Source organism: Penicillium arizonense (assembly GCF_001773325.1).
Source record: "Penicillium arizonense strain CBS 141311 chromosome Unknown PENARI_contig008, whole genome shotgun sequence".
Lineage (NCBI taxonomy): Eukaryota > Fungi > Ascomycota > Eurotiomycetes > Eurotiales > Aspergillaceae > Penicillium > Penicillium arizonense.
Genome location: NW_019173285.1, coordinates 484,892 through 499,497, shown reverse-complemented (window position 1 = coordinate 499,497; position 14,606 = coordinate 484,892). Strand labels below are relative to the sequence as shown.

Below are 14,606 nucleotides of genomic sequence, written 5' to 3'. Positions count from 1 at the left end.
CCCAAGCGATATGAGTTGAGTCCAATTATAGGAGAATGGAAAGGAAATTTTTCTCGAATTTTAAGACTCATAGGCAGATCTAGTCAATACTAAATGAAAGCCCACTATACACAATAGTACGTGAATATTCGTTTTACCTTTTCCTTTTTCCTATTCGATCAGAGGTGGCACTATGTTCAAGGACCATTTGCCACCAGTGTTGACACCTACATTAGGTAATGACGGAGTCGGTTATGGGTAATACCTGCTACCCGTGGTTGAGTTGACCGTGCCCTCAACCGTTCCTTTAAAGCTGCATCTAGGACTATCCACGCGCCTTCAAAGTGAAAATTCCCTAATGCAAATTCAGCCTTTCAACCACTCTGTATATACATACCCTAGCATAAGTTTCCCTACACTTCCCATGTTCCGACCTTAAATCCGTAAATATTACCGATTTTAAATATATTTTCTTACCACAAAGTCATACTTTTGTTATAAATATTACATTGAAAACGTGTAAGTAAATGGTCAAAGTATCATATGTATCTATCTTAAGATCTAAAAATGATTGCTGATTGAAAGAGAGAGGTCGGAAGTGGTGGTCCGATATAATTTCCGCATTTTGAGGCAAATCCCCATACTAGATAACTCAAAAGTGGAACGAATCGCGACGTTCAATTTTTGAAGCCGCGTAGTTTGATATAGAAAATTCATAAAAAGATTTAACGTATAAGACCCTGGGCCGTTATAGTTATTATAAAGAAAATGAATTTTGAAAAATATGGTTCTATATGAAGGGCAATGTTAAAAGGACCCGTCTTGTTGATATTGGGACCCCCTCTCTACCTGTCTAAGCCTAACTAGAGAAGGCTTAGTATGTGTATTTCATAGTGTATTTCCTTAGTAAAAATGAACAAAAGGGCGTAGAGGAAGACAATAGGCCTCGTAGGGTGTGTGAAGACTTATACCTAGGTTAATATACGTATACTAACTAGGCCAAGAAGATCACTATGTTAGCCTAACGGCTAATATACCTAGGACCGATATATATACTACTAGACTTCTCCAGGACCCAAAACCCAACCCATGTGGGTTTTGGCCATAACAACTCGAAGCTCTCGGCCAATGAAGTGATTTTACTTTTCTGCTACTGTTCACTCGTATATCCAAATTTTCAATTCTATGTACTCTAAACTACTATTGAGAGCAACAATCTGGGCACATTTCCATGTTCTAGCCAGTCCAAACCAAGTCAAAACGCCAAAATCAATCAAGCCAAAAAGAAAGAACAAAAAACAGAAAAAAACATATCAATAACTCTCCAATATGACAATCTATTTCAGATATCCCATGGCCTTCCAAGATGCCACATAGGCCCGCGCGATGTCGGCATTCACGGGCCCTTCAGCAGCCATGGTGGCCGAGTGCTCTTTCGCTTTCTGGGTGTCGAGGATGATGCCACCGCAGGACATGCGCTCAAAATGGCCGTCGAGGAAGTCAACTAGACGGGCAGCTGGGTTCTCGTCGGCGGACAGTGGCGAGCGGCGCACGCGCATAATCCAGTCAGCGTAGGGGATGATGTTTTGAGGAGGGATGTCCAGGGCCGACGCCAGCACCGGTGACATGTCCTCCCACGGCTGACCGACCGGGTTGTCAATATGGTAAACGGGGTAAGCTGCATCACTGTCATTTTCCAGTTTCAGCAAATCCACCATGACACTAGCGCTACGGTCGACAGGCAGCCACTGCAGGGTACCATGCAGATCGGGCCACACGCACAAAGCTTGCGCACTCTTAACCAAGAAGGCAAAGTGCTCGACTGGGTTCCAGAAGCCGCTGCGACTGGAGCCGGCGATCTGGCCTGGGCGCGTGACGGTCGCGCGGAATAGGTGCGGGTAGCGGTGCAGTGTCTCGTCGAGCATGCGCTCGTGCACCCACTTGCCCTCGGGGTAGCCGCCGGGCATAACGGCAGCCATCGGAACACGGTCTTCCTTGATTCGCGGTCCGGCGGACGTATCCGCGTAACCGACCACCCCGATCGAGGACACAAACTGGAAGCCGACGCGCGTCTTTGGCTTTCCTAGAGCTATCTCCCGCGCTAGGTCAAGCAAGTTGCGCATGGTCTGCAGCTGTGGTTCGAAGCCCTTGAGGGGCCTTGTGCCGCTCATGGGCCAGGCGTTGTGCACAATGTGGGTGGCATGCGAGACCAGCCAGGCGTATTCTTGAGTCGGCAGGCCGAGCTGCGGCTTGGAAGTGTCGGTCTCGTAGACGCGCAGCTTTTCCTGCTCGGTGGGTGACAGAGCAATGCCTCTTGACCAAAAGGCCTCGGCTTGGCGCTGATGGACTGGGACGCTGGAATGGCGGTTCACGCAGACCACAGTGGCGACATCGGGGCGCTTGGCGAGGGTCTGCACAAGGTGGGCACCCAGGCTGCCGGTGGCGCCGGTGACGATGACCACAGCAGGAGTTGAAGTAGTAGAGACGTCGATGACTGCGGAATCGAGAGCCGGCGTGGCCCAGCCGGCCGTGTAGGAGTCCACGAGTTGTTCAGCATCGGCCTCGCGGGCGGCTACGTCGCCTCTATCAATCACCTTGGTTTCCTCCACAGACGCCACAGATGCCGGGAGACGAGCTTTCCGCTCTCCAGAGGCCAGGGCAAGAATAACCTTCTGGAAGGCGTTTTCGGGTCGGTTGCCGTCGGTCCAGTCGACATGGCCAAAGCCGGCGGCGTGCAGAGCGCGCTCCCAGTCTTCAGTGGGCACGACAGCGTGGGTGCGGCCGTCGTCAAAGAGCCACCAGCCTTCGAGCAGGCCGAACACAATATCCATAGACGGCACGCACTCAGTCATCTCGAGAATCATAAGGAAGCCGTCAGGGCGGAGGGCCAGGTGTACGTTTTGGGTCGACACAACCAAGTCGTGGGTGGCGTGGATGGCGTTGCTGGCCAGAACAAGATGCTGCCCCAGGAGCTCCGCAGCCGGTGGCTTCTCGATATCATGCACAGCAAAGCGCATAAACGGGTACTGCTTGGCGAACTTGCGGCGCGCGTTGGCTACCATGGATGGCGACAGGTCAGTGAAGGTATACTCAACAGGGATGCCCAGGGACGCCAGCACCGGAGCCATCACATTCGTCGTACCCCCAGTACCGCCACCCATTTCAAGAACTTTCAGGGTCTCGCCGGGCTGAGTCACACGCCTGGATAATTGAGTGATAACCTCCGCCATCTGTTGGTAGTGCATGCGGTTGAAGCCATAGTCGCAGTACATGGCCTGGACAAGCTGGCGGCCTTCGGCGCTGCCGAAGATAACGCGGATACCGTCTGTGGTGCCACTGAGCACACCGGCCAGGTTCTTGCCGGCGTAGTAGGCCAGGCGGTCGGGGATGGCGGACTCCGGGTGCGCAGCGACCATCTCCTCGAGCAGGGCAGCGCTGTTCTTGCGCGGCACGGCTATGTGCGTGCGCGTGATTTGGCCCGTCACTGTATCGATATCAATTAGGCGCGCCTCACGCTCGAGGAAGCCGTAGACAAACTCCATCATGCGGCCGTGCTGTGGCAAGAATGCAACTCGGTCTAGCAGCTGCCCCGGTGCGGCTGTTCGCAGCGGCGACCCGAGCTGGTCAAAGGCCTCGACGACTAGGGCCGTGCAGAGTTTGCTGCTGCCGGCAAGGCTGACGCGGGCGATGCTGTCAAGCCCAAACTCGCGGATCTTATCGTCAGTCGTTAGCTTGACCTGGCCGAAGCACTCGAGGATGTCGGAGTGGGAGAGGGTCAGATTACTGGTGACTGGACCGACTGGCAGCGAGACGGGCTTAGCGAGAGCAGAAGCCTCTTCTGGGTCTGGGGTGGTGATATCGGAGGCAGTGTCGTCGTTCTCATCTGGCGGCGTAATGAGTTCTGCGGCGGAGTCGCTGTCGCTGTCATCTGAATTTTGATCGACGGCGTCTCCCCCGGCATCTCCCCCCATCTTGCTCAGCCTATTTGCGACGCAGGCGACAAACTGGCGCAGACTGATTGCCTCCATCATCTCACCGTGGTCGAGGGTGAATTTGAACGTGTTCTCGACCTCGCGGGCCAGCTCCATGCCCATCAGCGAGTCAATGCCTAGGTCGGCCATCTCGCTGTCGAGGGTCATGTCGCTGGGGTCGACACCGGAGACATTAGCGACTAGGTTACACACGTCTTGGGTGATGTCTCGAGTCTTCTTCTTTTCTTTCTTTACTTTAGCACTAGTTTTGACGGCCTCGAGAGCAGCAGCAACTGCAACTGGGGGAGCAGCAGCAGCCGGAACAGACGGTGCCACCGCCGGATTTCTAAGGAACTTCTGGTCTGTCGTGAAGCGTGTGAGAATCTTACTCATGGACGCTTTGGGCACGCGCGCATACTGCAGACCAAGCATGACGTCGTTCAACGCGCCGGTGGCGGCGTCAAAGACAAAAACGTCGCTTATGTAGGCCTTGTCAGACTGGCGCGTATGGCGCGCGAGGACGTGCCAGATACCGGGGCCGTTCTCTTTACCAGAAATCTCTGGGAGTGCCTTTGGCGATCGCATTAGGAGCTCGCAGCTGGTGGCAATGAACATCTCGCCCGGCGGCAGGTCGTCAGTCAGCAGATTCACATAGATGCCGGCGACCTGGCCAAAGGAGTCGCCCATAGGCACGTCGAGCCAGGTGTGGCCCTCGTGGCGTTTATGAATAACACCAGCGCTCTCGCCGGGGCGGCCGACGATGTATTTCACGCCGCGGTAGACCGGCCCGAAATCGACAATCTCGCTGAAGGCGCGGTACACGTTGCGGCCGTGTAGCATCTCGACGCCGTCGTTGTCGAGATCTAGCTTAAGAAGAGACTGACACTGTGCGTGGTTGACCAGACGCTCGTAATGGCTGAACTGTTGTAAAAACGAGGCGTCGGTCGGTGCACGCATGCGTATCGTGGCCTCGGCATGGACCTGGGAGTCGCCGTTGCTGGCCACACTGTGTAGGCTCAAGTGCCACTTCATCTCGGCCTTGTCTAGCGGCGACAGGTCCATGTAGAAAACACGCGTCGAGTCGGCACACACCGGTGCGTGGCTGATGAGATTGTGCACCGTAGGCGAATAACCAGCTGGTCGCCAGTCTAGATTGAGGCTGAAGAGAGCCTCGATGGCCATGTCGATCTCGAGTGTCGCCGGGCAGATGGGTGCTGTCTGGGCGATGACATGGGATGAAAATAGGCGCTGGTACGGGTCCGAGGCCGTGTTGATGCGGAAGCGGGCAAGCTTCTTATTCTTTTTGGCCTCTGGGTAGCCGATGAATGTCCAGAGAGGGAGGGAACGGGGGTCTTCCACTTGAGTGACAGAGGCACCTCTGACGGTATAACCTCCTGCTTCAATCATGGCCTGGGCTGCCTTGGTGACAACCTCCGTCGGCGACTTCACATCCAGCCAGTGGCGTGACTTCTCGAACTGGTACGGTGGTAGCAGCAGCTGCACGTACTCACGTGCCTGGGAAGGGTGGTGAGGCCAGAAGGACACGCGCAGGCCCTGCTTCCATAGCGCAACGGTGGCATCTGTGAGTCCGTCAAGGCCCTTTTCGGTGTTCGTGATGGACACAGCCTGGAAAGCGAGCATGTCAGGGCTGGCAGAAGTGACTTGGGCCAACGCACGGCTCGCCATCACTGTGATCGTTGAGTTAGATCCAGCCTCCAGGAATATAGCCTGCGGGTGTTTCTTGGCTAGCCGCTGTACAGCGTGGTTGAAGAAAACAGGCTGACGCATGTGCGACGGCACAAAGCTCCAGTCTAGCGGTTCTGTTGAATCGTGCTCAGTAGCTCGTTCGACCGGGATCTCGGCGCTGTGGAAGGTCAGGTCCCGGCCGACGTTTCCGAGTTCACCAACGAGCTGCTCTACCAGCACTGAGTGGAAGGCGTTGGTGACATTGAGTCGCTTGCTCTTGATGCCAGCTCCGGCAAACTTGCTATTGCCAGCGAGAGTTGCAGCAACTGCGTCGATGGCCTGGGTTGTCCCGGCTAGCGTGAAGCTACGAGGGCCATTGTAGCAGGCGATGCTGGCGGAGCCGTCACTGGTGATATTAGCCGCTTTGAGTAGATCATGCACGAGTGCCTCATCCGCCTCTACCGCCATCATGGCTCCAGAGTCCGGCCCCCAGGCGTCGCGCACCAACTTCGCCCGGCCAGCGACAAGTCGGACCGTGTCGCTGAGGCTCAGCACGCCTGCTACACAGAGGGCCGTGATTTCGCCGAAGCTGTGGCCCACGACTGACACGACCTTCGAGGCCAGCCCGCAGTCTATCCACGCCCGGGCACTGGCGTACTGCATGGCGAACAGGGCCGTCTGCAGCTGGACGATGTCACGGATGGGCTTGCGCGAGAAGATGGCAGGGAAGATGCTAGACAAGCCAGCCGCCGTGACGGCCGCATCGCACGCGTCTAGGTGCTGTTGCAAAACGGCGACGCCATCGTACAGTGCGCGCTCCAGCCCGACAAACGTGGAATTCTGGCCGCCGAAGCATAGAACGACCGGCCGCTCCGCTTTGACGACTGCGATACCGCTGGCGGCGGCTGTTTCTTTAGTAGCCACGGCAGCGTGGGTAAGCTTTTCCTGCAGCTCCTCTAGCGACCGACAGCTGAAGACCAATCCCTGCGGTAGACCGGGGTTCGATTGCCGGGCCAAGTTGAACGCCACATCGGCCAGGGTTGCCTTTTGGCCTCCTGTGTGGGTGCGTAGGTACGGAGCTAGTGCCTTGCTATAGACGGCGATGCTGCGTGCGTCGAATCCGGTGATCCAGAAGGGCTGGCGGGCCGTTGCCTCAGCTAGCAAGCGGTTGTTCGGGGTCGGCTTGTGCGCTGAGTAGGCCAAGACGAGACTGGCGTTAGAGCCGCAGGCGCCGTAATTGTTGAGCAGGGCGACCTTGCGGTCAGCCGGCCACGGTCGTAGCGCCGTCACCACCTCTACCATATCGGTCGGCGACGCGTGGATGTGTGGGTTCATGCGCTTGAAGCTGGCCTGCGGTGGGATGAAGTTGTCGCGCATCATCATGAGTAATTTCACCAGTGCGATCACCCCGGATGCGCCCTCTGTGTGGCCGACGTGGCCTTTCACTGAGCCAATGGCCACGGCGGTTTCACGTAGCGGGCTGGCCACCGCCAGCTTGACGCTCTCATACTCGGCTGGGTCACCGACTGGCGTGCCGGTGCCGTGGGCCTCGACCACGGAGATCTCAGCCGGGTCGATGCCGGCCTTCTTGATCACGTCCTTGAACAGCTGCGACAGCGACGGCACGTTGGGCACGAACAGCGGCGTGATGTTGAGGTTCTGGTAAACTGCCGTTGCCCGGATCGTTCCCAGCACCGTGTTACCGGCGGCCTGGGCATCTGATAGCTTCTTGAGAAAGACGAAAGCGACGCCCTCCGCCCGACAGTAGCCGTCGGCGTCGCAGTCAAATGGCTTACACTGCCCCGTCGGGCTTAAGAAGCTGCCGGCGCTTAGGTTCTGTATCCATTGAAGGTTGGTCATGACGTTGACGCCGCCAACTAGCGCAGCACTTGCCTCGCCGGACAGGATGTTACGGCAGGCAGTGTGCATCGCTACCGTGGACGACGAGCAAGCCGTATCGAACGTCATCGCCGGGCCTGTCCACCCGAAAAAGTGCGCGATACGACCGGTAATAAAACTGCGTAGTCCGCCTGTCGCCGTGAATGCGCTCGGCGCATGTGAGGCTATATTTTGCTCGTAGTCGACGCCGCATACGCCTAGGTAGCAGCCAATGTGGTCTTCTTTGTCTGTTTTGGGTTCCGTGAAGTATCCCGACTGCTCGACTGCCTGGTATGCCGCCTGCAGCGACAGCCGGCACTGAGGGTCCATGGCCTGTGACTCGCGTGGGCTGCGCTTGAAGAATTTGTGGTCGAAGGCATCCGCGTCGCGCACGAAATTGCCATAGTACTTCTTCCCATCCGCGTCTGCTGCATCCCGGAACAGCATGTCGTGCATCATCCGCTCCCGCGTGATCACTTCATGCTGCGATTTGCCCGTTTTCAGCATCGCCGCGAACTCCTCCAGATCCTCGGCACCGGCCACGTTGATAGACATGCCCACAATGGCAATGGCCTCCTCAGTGTCTTTTTCTCGTTCTGACATAGGCGAAGCTGCTGATATGGTTGTTGAAACCGCGGTGCTGGTGCCGTTGACCGCTGGGGTAGCCGTGGCTGCAGTCATCGACGCCCTTTGAATCCTCCGGCTTTCAATATGGGGTTCCAGCTCCTCGAAGGATGTTTCCTTTGGCCCATACCGCCGCGTAATTGTCGGTGGAATGCACTGGTCTAGTCCAAAGGCCACTAGTGACACCTCCTTCTGAGTTGACGCTGACACTGATAGCAGCTTCGACACCGTCCCGGCCCAGTTGAACTGCTGCGTGAAGATCGCCCGCAGCAACATTGCGGTGAGATCTGTCTCATCGGCCGAGACATGGGCTCCGTCCGCCGAGTTGCTGTATGTCGGCAGGGCCAACTGGGCCGCTGTAGCCGGAAACTGTAGCTGGCCACCATACGATGTCGAGTGGCATAGTTCGATCAGCGCATCCGCGTCCCGCTTCCGCTCCGCTCCTGGCGCGTGTAGATAGCCCTTCAACGCTAACGGGACGGCCTTCACGCCCGCGGCTCGCAGTTTCCGTACTAACGTCGGCGCTAGGCGCTCTGATGTCGTCACTGTCGCTCGCGCCTCGTCAAACAGAACCGATATATAAGCGTCCGGCGTTAGCGAAGACACAATTTTTGTCATGTCGTCGCCTTGCTTGCTGCCACTGCGCCACGCCGTCGCAAACGACACCGATCCGCCCTTGCCCTTGGCCGTGTCCCGGGCCTCCCGCGCATCCACCACCGCTGCCATCAACAAGCCGAGGCGCACCGCCACCGCGCCGTATTTTTGAAACTCGTCCACGTCGTGTGAGCTCGCCACCGCTACCGCGGCAATCAGGCCGGCGCAGAAGCCCAGCGTTTCCACCGGGGTGGTGTTCTGTTGTTGCTGTTGTCGAACGAGTTCTGCTTGAGGGTCTTCGACAGCAACATCACCCAACCGAAACTCCAGATACCGCCAGTACTGGTCCAGTTGGATGGCTACCATCAGCGGCCCAAGAGCGACGCTGGGTAGCTCTGCCTCGGGCGCGATCAGGTCGCCCGCTGAGATGCCGTTTCGCAGCCATGAGTCGAAGTCGCTCAACTGCTCCGCACCCGCTACTGTGCCGGCCTCGGGGATCTTTTCCACCACGGCTGCCCAGTATTGCGGCAGCCCAGCCACGGCCTCCAATATCCATTTGGCGTTGGGTCCGCTGAGGAGTTGCTTTACTGGCTTTTCCAGTGACCTTTTGCTCTGTGTGCCGATGTGACCCCCAAACACGAAGGTCGTCGCTTTCTGTGCATCCCCCACAGAAGAGGGAATAGAAGATGTAGTCATTGTAGTGTAGGTAATGTGTGTAGCTGACTAGGTACTCAACCACTAAGTGAAAAAGAATCAGGTCAACCCGAGTTGTTGCGAATCACTTGTATCATTTGATTCTATACTCGAGATATTACATGTGGATCCATACAGCCTTACAGGTCCCTGAAATTGGCTACTAACATCGGAGATTGGCCTTGCCTGCGGACTTGCCTTCCACATAGAGATAGGCGCGATTCACTTCCGGGGGTTTCATATCTGAATAGCAGTCCGTTTCTATATTTTATCCGAAAGTCCGCACGGAATTTTTCGTTCTAAAACAATTTATTGGGACTGTCAGCACTAGGAATAGTACCTCCTGGGCCCAGGTACTTGGTAGATCCACGAATAAGCCCTAGAGGACAATAGTAACTCCGCCTTGGATGAAAGTCTACACAACACAGACATAAGCTGGATATTGCTCATTGTCATTTGATTATCGACATGCAATACTTTTGGGGGCCGTGTTTCGAAAAAAGGTGTTACTTTCAATAGGCACTATGCATGTGAATGAAATTAAGTAGTAACTATACGCTAATCATCCTACCTATCAAGGTGGTAGTATCCTCTCCAGTATTGGTTACATATTTTATATTCTATCATACCCAATTGGCTTAACTTCGGTTCTTGGAAGCAAATAGACTGCCCTTCAACATCATGGCAAGCAACAGCAGCACTACAACCCCCTCTCTCGAGGTGGCCATTGTAGGTGGTGGCATCATCGGGGTCATGACAGCTCTCGGCCTGATAAATCGAGGGATCAAAGTGACCATTTACGAGCGCGCCTCCAGCTGGCATGAGATCGGCGCTGGATTTTCGTTCACTGGCGTGGCCCAGGAGTGTATGCGGCGCCTGGATCCTGGCATCTTTGACGTGCTGGGCCGCATCAGCCAGAAGTCGGATCCTAACAATGCAAGCACGAGCTATTGGAATGCCTATCATCCACAGACAAAGCAGGAGGCCGAGGATGAATCGACCTCACTGCTCTTCCAAATGCCGGGCAACAAGCTCTCATTCTGGGGCTGCGTGCGCTCACACTTCCTGTTAGGCATGGCTGCACTGCTGCCAGATGGTGTGGCCAAGTTTGGGAAGCAGCTTGTGAGCTACGACGACAAAGATTCGAACGATAAAGTGGTCCTCCATTTTGCCGACGGCAGCACGGCCGAGGCACATGCTGTGCTTGGGTGCGATGGCATCCACTCGACCACCCGAAAGGTGCTTCTCGGCGCTAATCACCCGGCCACCCGTCCCAGCTATACTCACACGGTTGCTTACCGAACGATGCTGCCCATTGACGCCGGCATCGCCGCCCTCGGTGAGGCGAAGGCAATGAGCGGTTGTATGCACTGTGGTCCGAACGCCAACATGATGTCGTATCCTGTCAGTCTAAGCGCCACACCCTTCACCAATTGACTTACATCTGTAAAGCGGCGCAAGCTAACATCCTCAACAGGTCATGAACGGAACCCTCCTAAACGTTGCCTTCTTCGCCCATGAGTCCTCAGAGTTCCCTGACCCAGAGAGAATGACGGCTCCGGCCGCACGCGATGAGCTCGAGCGGATCGTGGTCGGCTGGGGCCCGCACCTGGTCGACATTGCGAAGTGCTTCCCAGAGAACATGGTCAAATGGGGGATCTTTGACATGGACGAACACCCGGTGCCAACATATGCTCGCGGTCGCGTCTGCCTTGCCGGTGATGCTGCTCATGCCAGCAGCCCGTTCCAGGGTGTCGGTGCCTGTATCGGTGTCGAAGACGCTCTTGTGCTTTGTGAAGCCTTGGATATGGTGCAGGCCAGCAGCAATAGTGGCGATCATCGTGACCAGAGAGCGGCGATTGTACACGCACTGCAGGCCTATAGCCAAGCAAGGATGGAGCGTGGCAAATGGGTTGTGCGTAGCTCGCGCGAGATGGGCCAAATGTACCAGTGGCGATATGGTCCCACGGGGCGGGATGCTGAGAGGAGCAAACGGAAGCTTGAGAGAGCCTCCCGAATCATATGGGACTACGATGTTGAAAAGATGGTAACAGACATCAAAGCTGCAGCTTCTTAATATACATTCTGTTGTTTTAGATACGAATATAGAACTGAATTACAACATCCAGGTACACAAACATCCTCATGTAGGACTGTTGGTTTATCACGTCCCTGCTGCTGGTCAGTCTAATTTTAGACCGAGATCTTTACGTGTATATTTTATCTGCTATATTTACAGGGTATAAATGAATACCCTGCTATCCTATAGATTTTTCAATGTCTCCCCGTTCTTCATATCTCCCTCTCTGTATATCCTCAACAAGGACTACAGCGTGTATCCGGAATCAGGTATAAGAGTAAATCTTGAAATCGCAGTATAATTTTTAAAGCAGAATTCAAAGGTTGTCTACGTTCAAAATAATTTCAATGACAGATAGTTTCATTTCTAGACAAGGTATTAATCTAAAGAGCTAGATGACTTTCTATCATAGTAAACCCCTTATGATAATGCTGTATGAATCCCTGTTTAGTAAATAGACGCCCCATTTCCAAATATACAAGAGGGATCCCATATGGATTTAAGTTTTCGGAGCTTGGGCAAGTTGGCTGCAGAATACCATGCGGCCGCTCCTTCGTCCCCATAGGCATAGTTCAAATAAACGTGAGGCGTAGAGAAACCGCTGGTTGTTTGTAGATTTGTGCGTTGTCCGCTCATAAACTGATCAACCTGAGGCCTGATTGAGGCGTCCGTGTATTCGTTTTGTGTGAGCCTGCAGTAATAGAAATAAATCGTGAAATTAGTACAAGGAAAAATAAACAACAGAGACACTCCGCAGAGCCAGAAGATCTTACCACCACACTTGAATATCACGCCACGGGAAAGCAGATTCAGACACTGGTGTCTGGATAGTCACCTCGTTGCTGTAATACTGGAGCACGGATTCTCCCTTAAACGCAGGATTTGCCTTGTAAAAGGCCGTCATATCCGCAAAGTGAGCCTCATAGCTTGCGACGTCAGTTTGCTTGAAGCCCAAGGTGTGTGCACTGATGATGTTTCCCCTGTCGCACACTCCAGCCGTCTGGGACTGGTAGAACACGTCGGTCTGGGGCAGATATGTCACAGATTTAACAACCGGACCGATAGCGGCAAACTGGTCAATGTATGGCTGTGCCTCCGCCACAGGGCCAAAGTACCAGAGCTGCAAAACAATACTCGACGAGTCGGTAGTCCGGTCAAACCTGATGACCGCTTGGAAGGATAGCTTGGCTGGCTGGTTGCCATCAAACGTTTTCATGGTCTCCCAGAGCGAACGATTAGACGGTGCCGCGTAGACAAAAGTAACTGCGGTCAGATTGCCGTGGTTGGTTTGTTCATGGATTCCGTAGGTTGCTTCTGTTACAATGCCAAAGTTGATACCGGCTCCGCGAATTGCCCAGAAGAGATCCTTGTTTTCCGTTGCCGAAGCCTTCACCAATTGGCCCTTTGCGGTCACAATACGGACAGACTTAAGCGTGTCGATCATTAGACCGTACATGCCCGTCATCATGCCAATGCCGGCACCGATGGTAACCCCAATGGCACCCGGGCAGATGGAATTGCCGGTTTCTGGACAATCCCAGGTCAGTCAATATGCCGCTTTTCTCACACAGTAGACTTTGACGGATATTGGATGGAGATCAAATAGAAGGCACATACGGATTTCTTTGCCGACATCATACAACCCTTTTTGGACATCCCACAACTTGACGCCAGCTCCAATGGTCACCAGATTGTTGGCGGTATCGATATTGACAGTATTAAAACTTGCAAGGTTCACGTTGATGCCAGTAAACTGGGCTTGACCGACTTTCGGACCATGGCCACCATTGGTTGCAATGAATGGGATCTTGTTTGCAACTGATATTTGGACCTGTTGTTCCTATAAGTCTTTCTGATATACCAATAAGCGAAATACAAGGAACAATACTCACCACTTTCTGGAGATCTTTTTCTGTTGCGGGCTTGATTGCCCCAGACCAATGCGGCGCTTCCCAAGCCGACCACCGCGGTCCAACAACGGAAGAAAAGTTGGCATCTGTTGAAGATGCGATTTCCGTGGCGGGTGAAACCCATGGTTCATACAGCTCTTCGAGCGTATAAGCATCATGTCTAATGAAGTGGCCGCGGACTACCATGCTAGGAGCCACACTCGCCAAGGCCAACAGACGTGTCAACATGATTGGTTGAGGATGGGGAGGGGTATAGCTCTGTGCAGATAAGGATGCAACCAAGACTGAGCAGCATAAAAGCTTGGTATGGCCCTTATATTAGTTAATGGTCACCCCGGCACCAAAGTCGGGAAATTTAACCAGCCACGCTCCGATACCATGACTGACACCCTGCCGATTCTGCTCAGCCCATTCTCTCATCACATAATCCCCCCGGCTCAAGACCTTACTCCGGGGGGCTCAACGTCTGAAGACTAATAGTACTCAGACAGGATGTTATCCACAAATGGGGCAGTGAGTCGCGGATATGGAGCTAGTCCGTTACTAGCTCTGTAATGCTCTTCCGTAAGCAACATCTCATTGAACAGCGCATCAATAAAACACCGCCGGAGTGTAACCTACCCGCTGACCCGGATAGCCGAGGTGCTTATCGTCCCACAGTTGCAGGAAGTGGGAAAACGGGAACTGGAGAGGGAATTAGGAACTGAGCTGTGACATGTCGGTCATAACTTCACATGGATAGCTGCATAACTGCATTACTCAACAGGTGGGTCCACCATATGTTGTGCCCCCATATAGCCCCACCTGCAAAGCTTGACGCTGCAGTACCATGGGCCGAGTTATCTAATTCTATCACAATTTTATCAGACAACACGTCTTTCTTAGTAAATTTTGAGCGTATACTCGTATTTTACTCCAATCAAACTCATCAAAAATAGATTATTTAAGCACTTTCAAACAGTTTGTTGACTTATAGTTTCTCAGTTGCTCTAGCCAACTGGCCAGATACTTTGTCTTGTTGTTTTTTGCAGAAAGGTTGCCTCTGACTGCTTATAGTCAAAACTCTTCTATCGGATGCTGTGAGGTAAAAGCTGCTTTATTGGAAAGACAAACAACATCAAAGACAAGGCGATGTTGTAACCGTCCCAGTTCATTCATGATAAATTTGAGTCTGTACGCTGAAGTATATTG

General features: G+C 53.9%; 3 protein-coding genes across 3 annotated transcripts; 1 reads left to right on the top strand and 2 right to left on the bottom strand.

Moving 5' to 3' along the window:
* Window positions 1-1,316: 1,316 nt before the first annotated feature.
* Window positions 1,317-9,428, bottom strand: PENARI_c008G03413 (putative polyketide synthase; the record flags this gene model as incomplete). Its single annotated transcript, XM_022631381.1, has 1 exon — window positions 1,317-9,428. The coding sequence occupies one exon, from the start codon at window positions 9,426-9,428 to the stop codon at window positions 1,317-1,319; it is 8,112 nt and encodes a 2,703-aa protein (XP_022488746.1).
* Window positions 9,429-10,106: 678 nt separating this feature from the next.
* On the top strand, window positions 10,107-11,502 carry PENARI_c008G09110 (FAD-dependent oxidoreductase; the record flags this gene model as incomplete). Its single annotated transcript, XM_022631575.1, has 2 exons — window positions 10,107-10,829; window positions 10,903-11,502. The coding sequence occupies 2 exons, from the start codon at window positions 10,107-10,109 to the stop codon at window positions 11,500-11,502; spliced, it is 1,323 nt and encodes a 440-aa protein (XP_022488740.1).
* A 450-nt stretch (window positions 11,503-11,952) lies between these two features.
* Window positions 11,953-13,643, bottom strand: PENARI_c008G08719 (FAD-binding oxidoreductase; the record flags this gene model as incomplete). The annotated part of the gene is made up of 4 exons (XM_022631554.1): window positions 11,953-12,196; window positions 12,279-13,032; window positions 13,123-13,336; window positions 13,398-13,643. The coding sequence occupies 4 exons, from the start codon at window positions 13,641-13,643 to the stop codon at window positions 11,953-11,955; spliced, it is 1,458 nt and encodes a 485-aa protein (XP_022488693.1).
* Window positions 13,644-14,606: the final 963 nt, after the last annotated feature.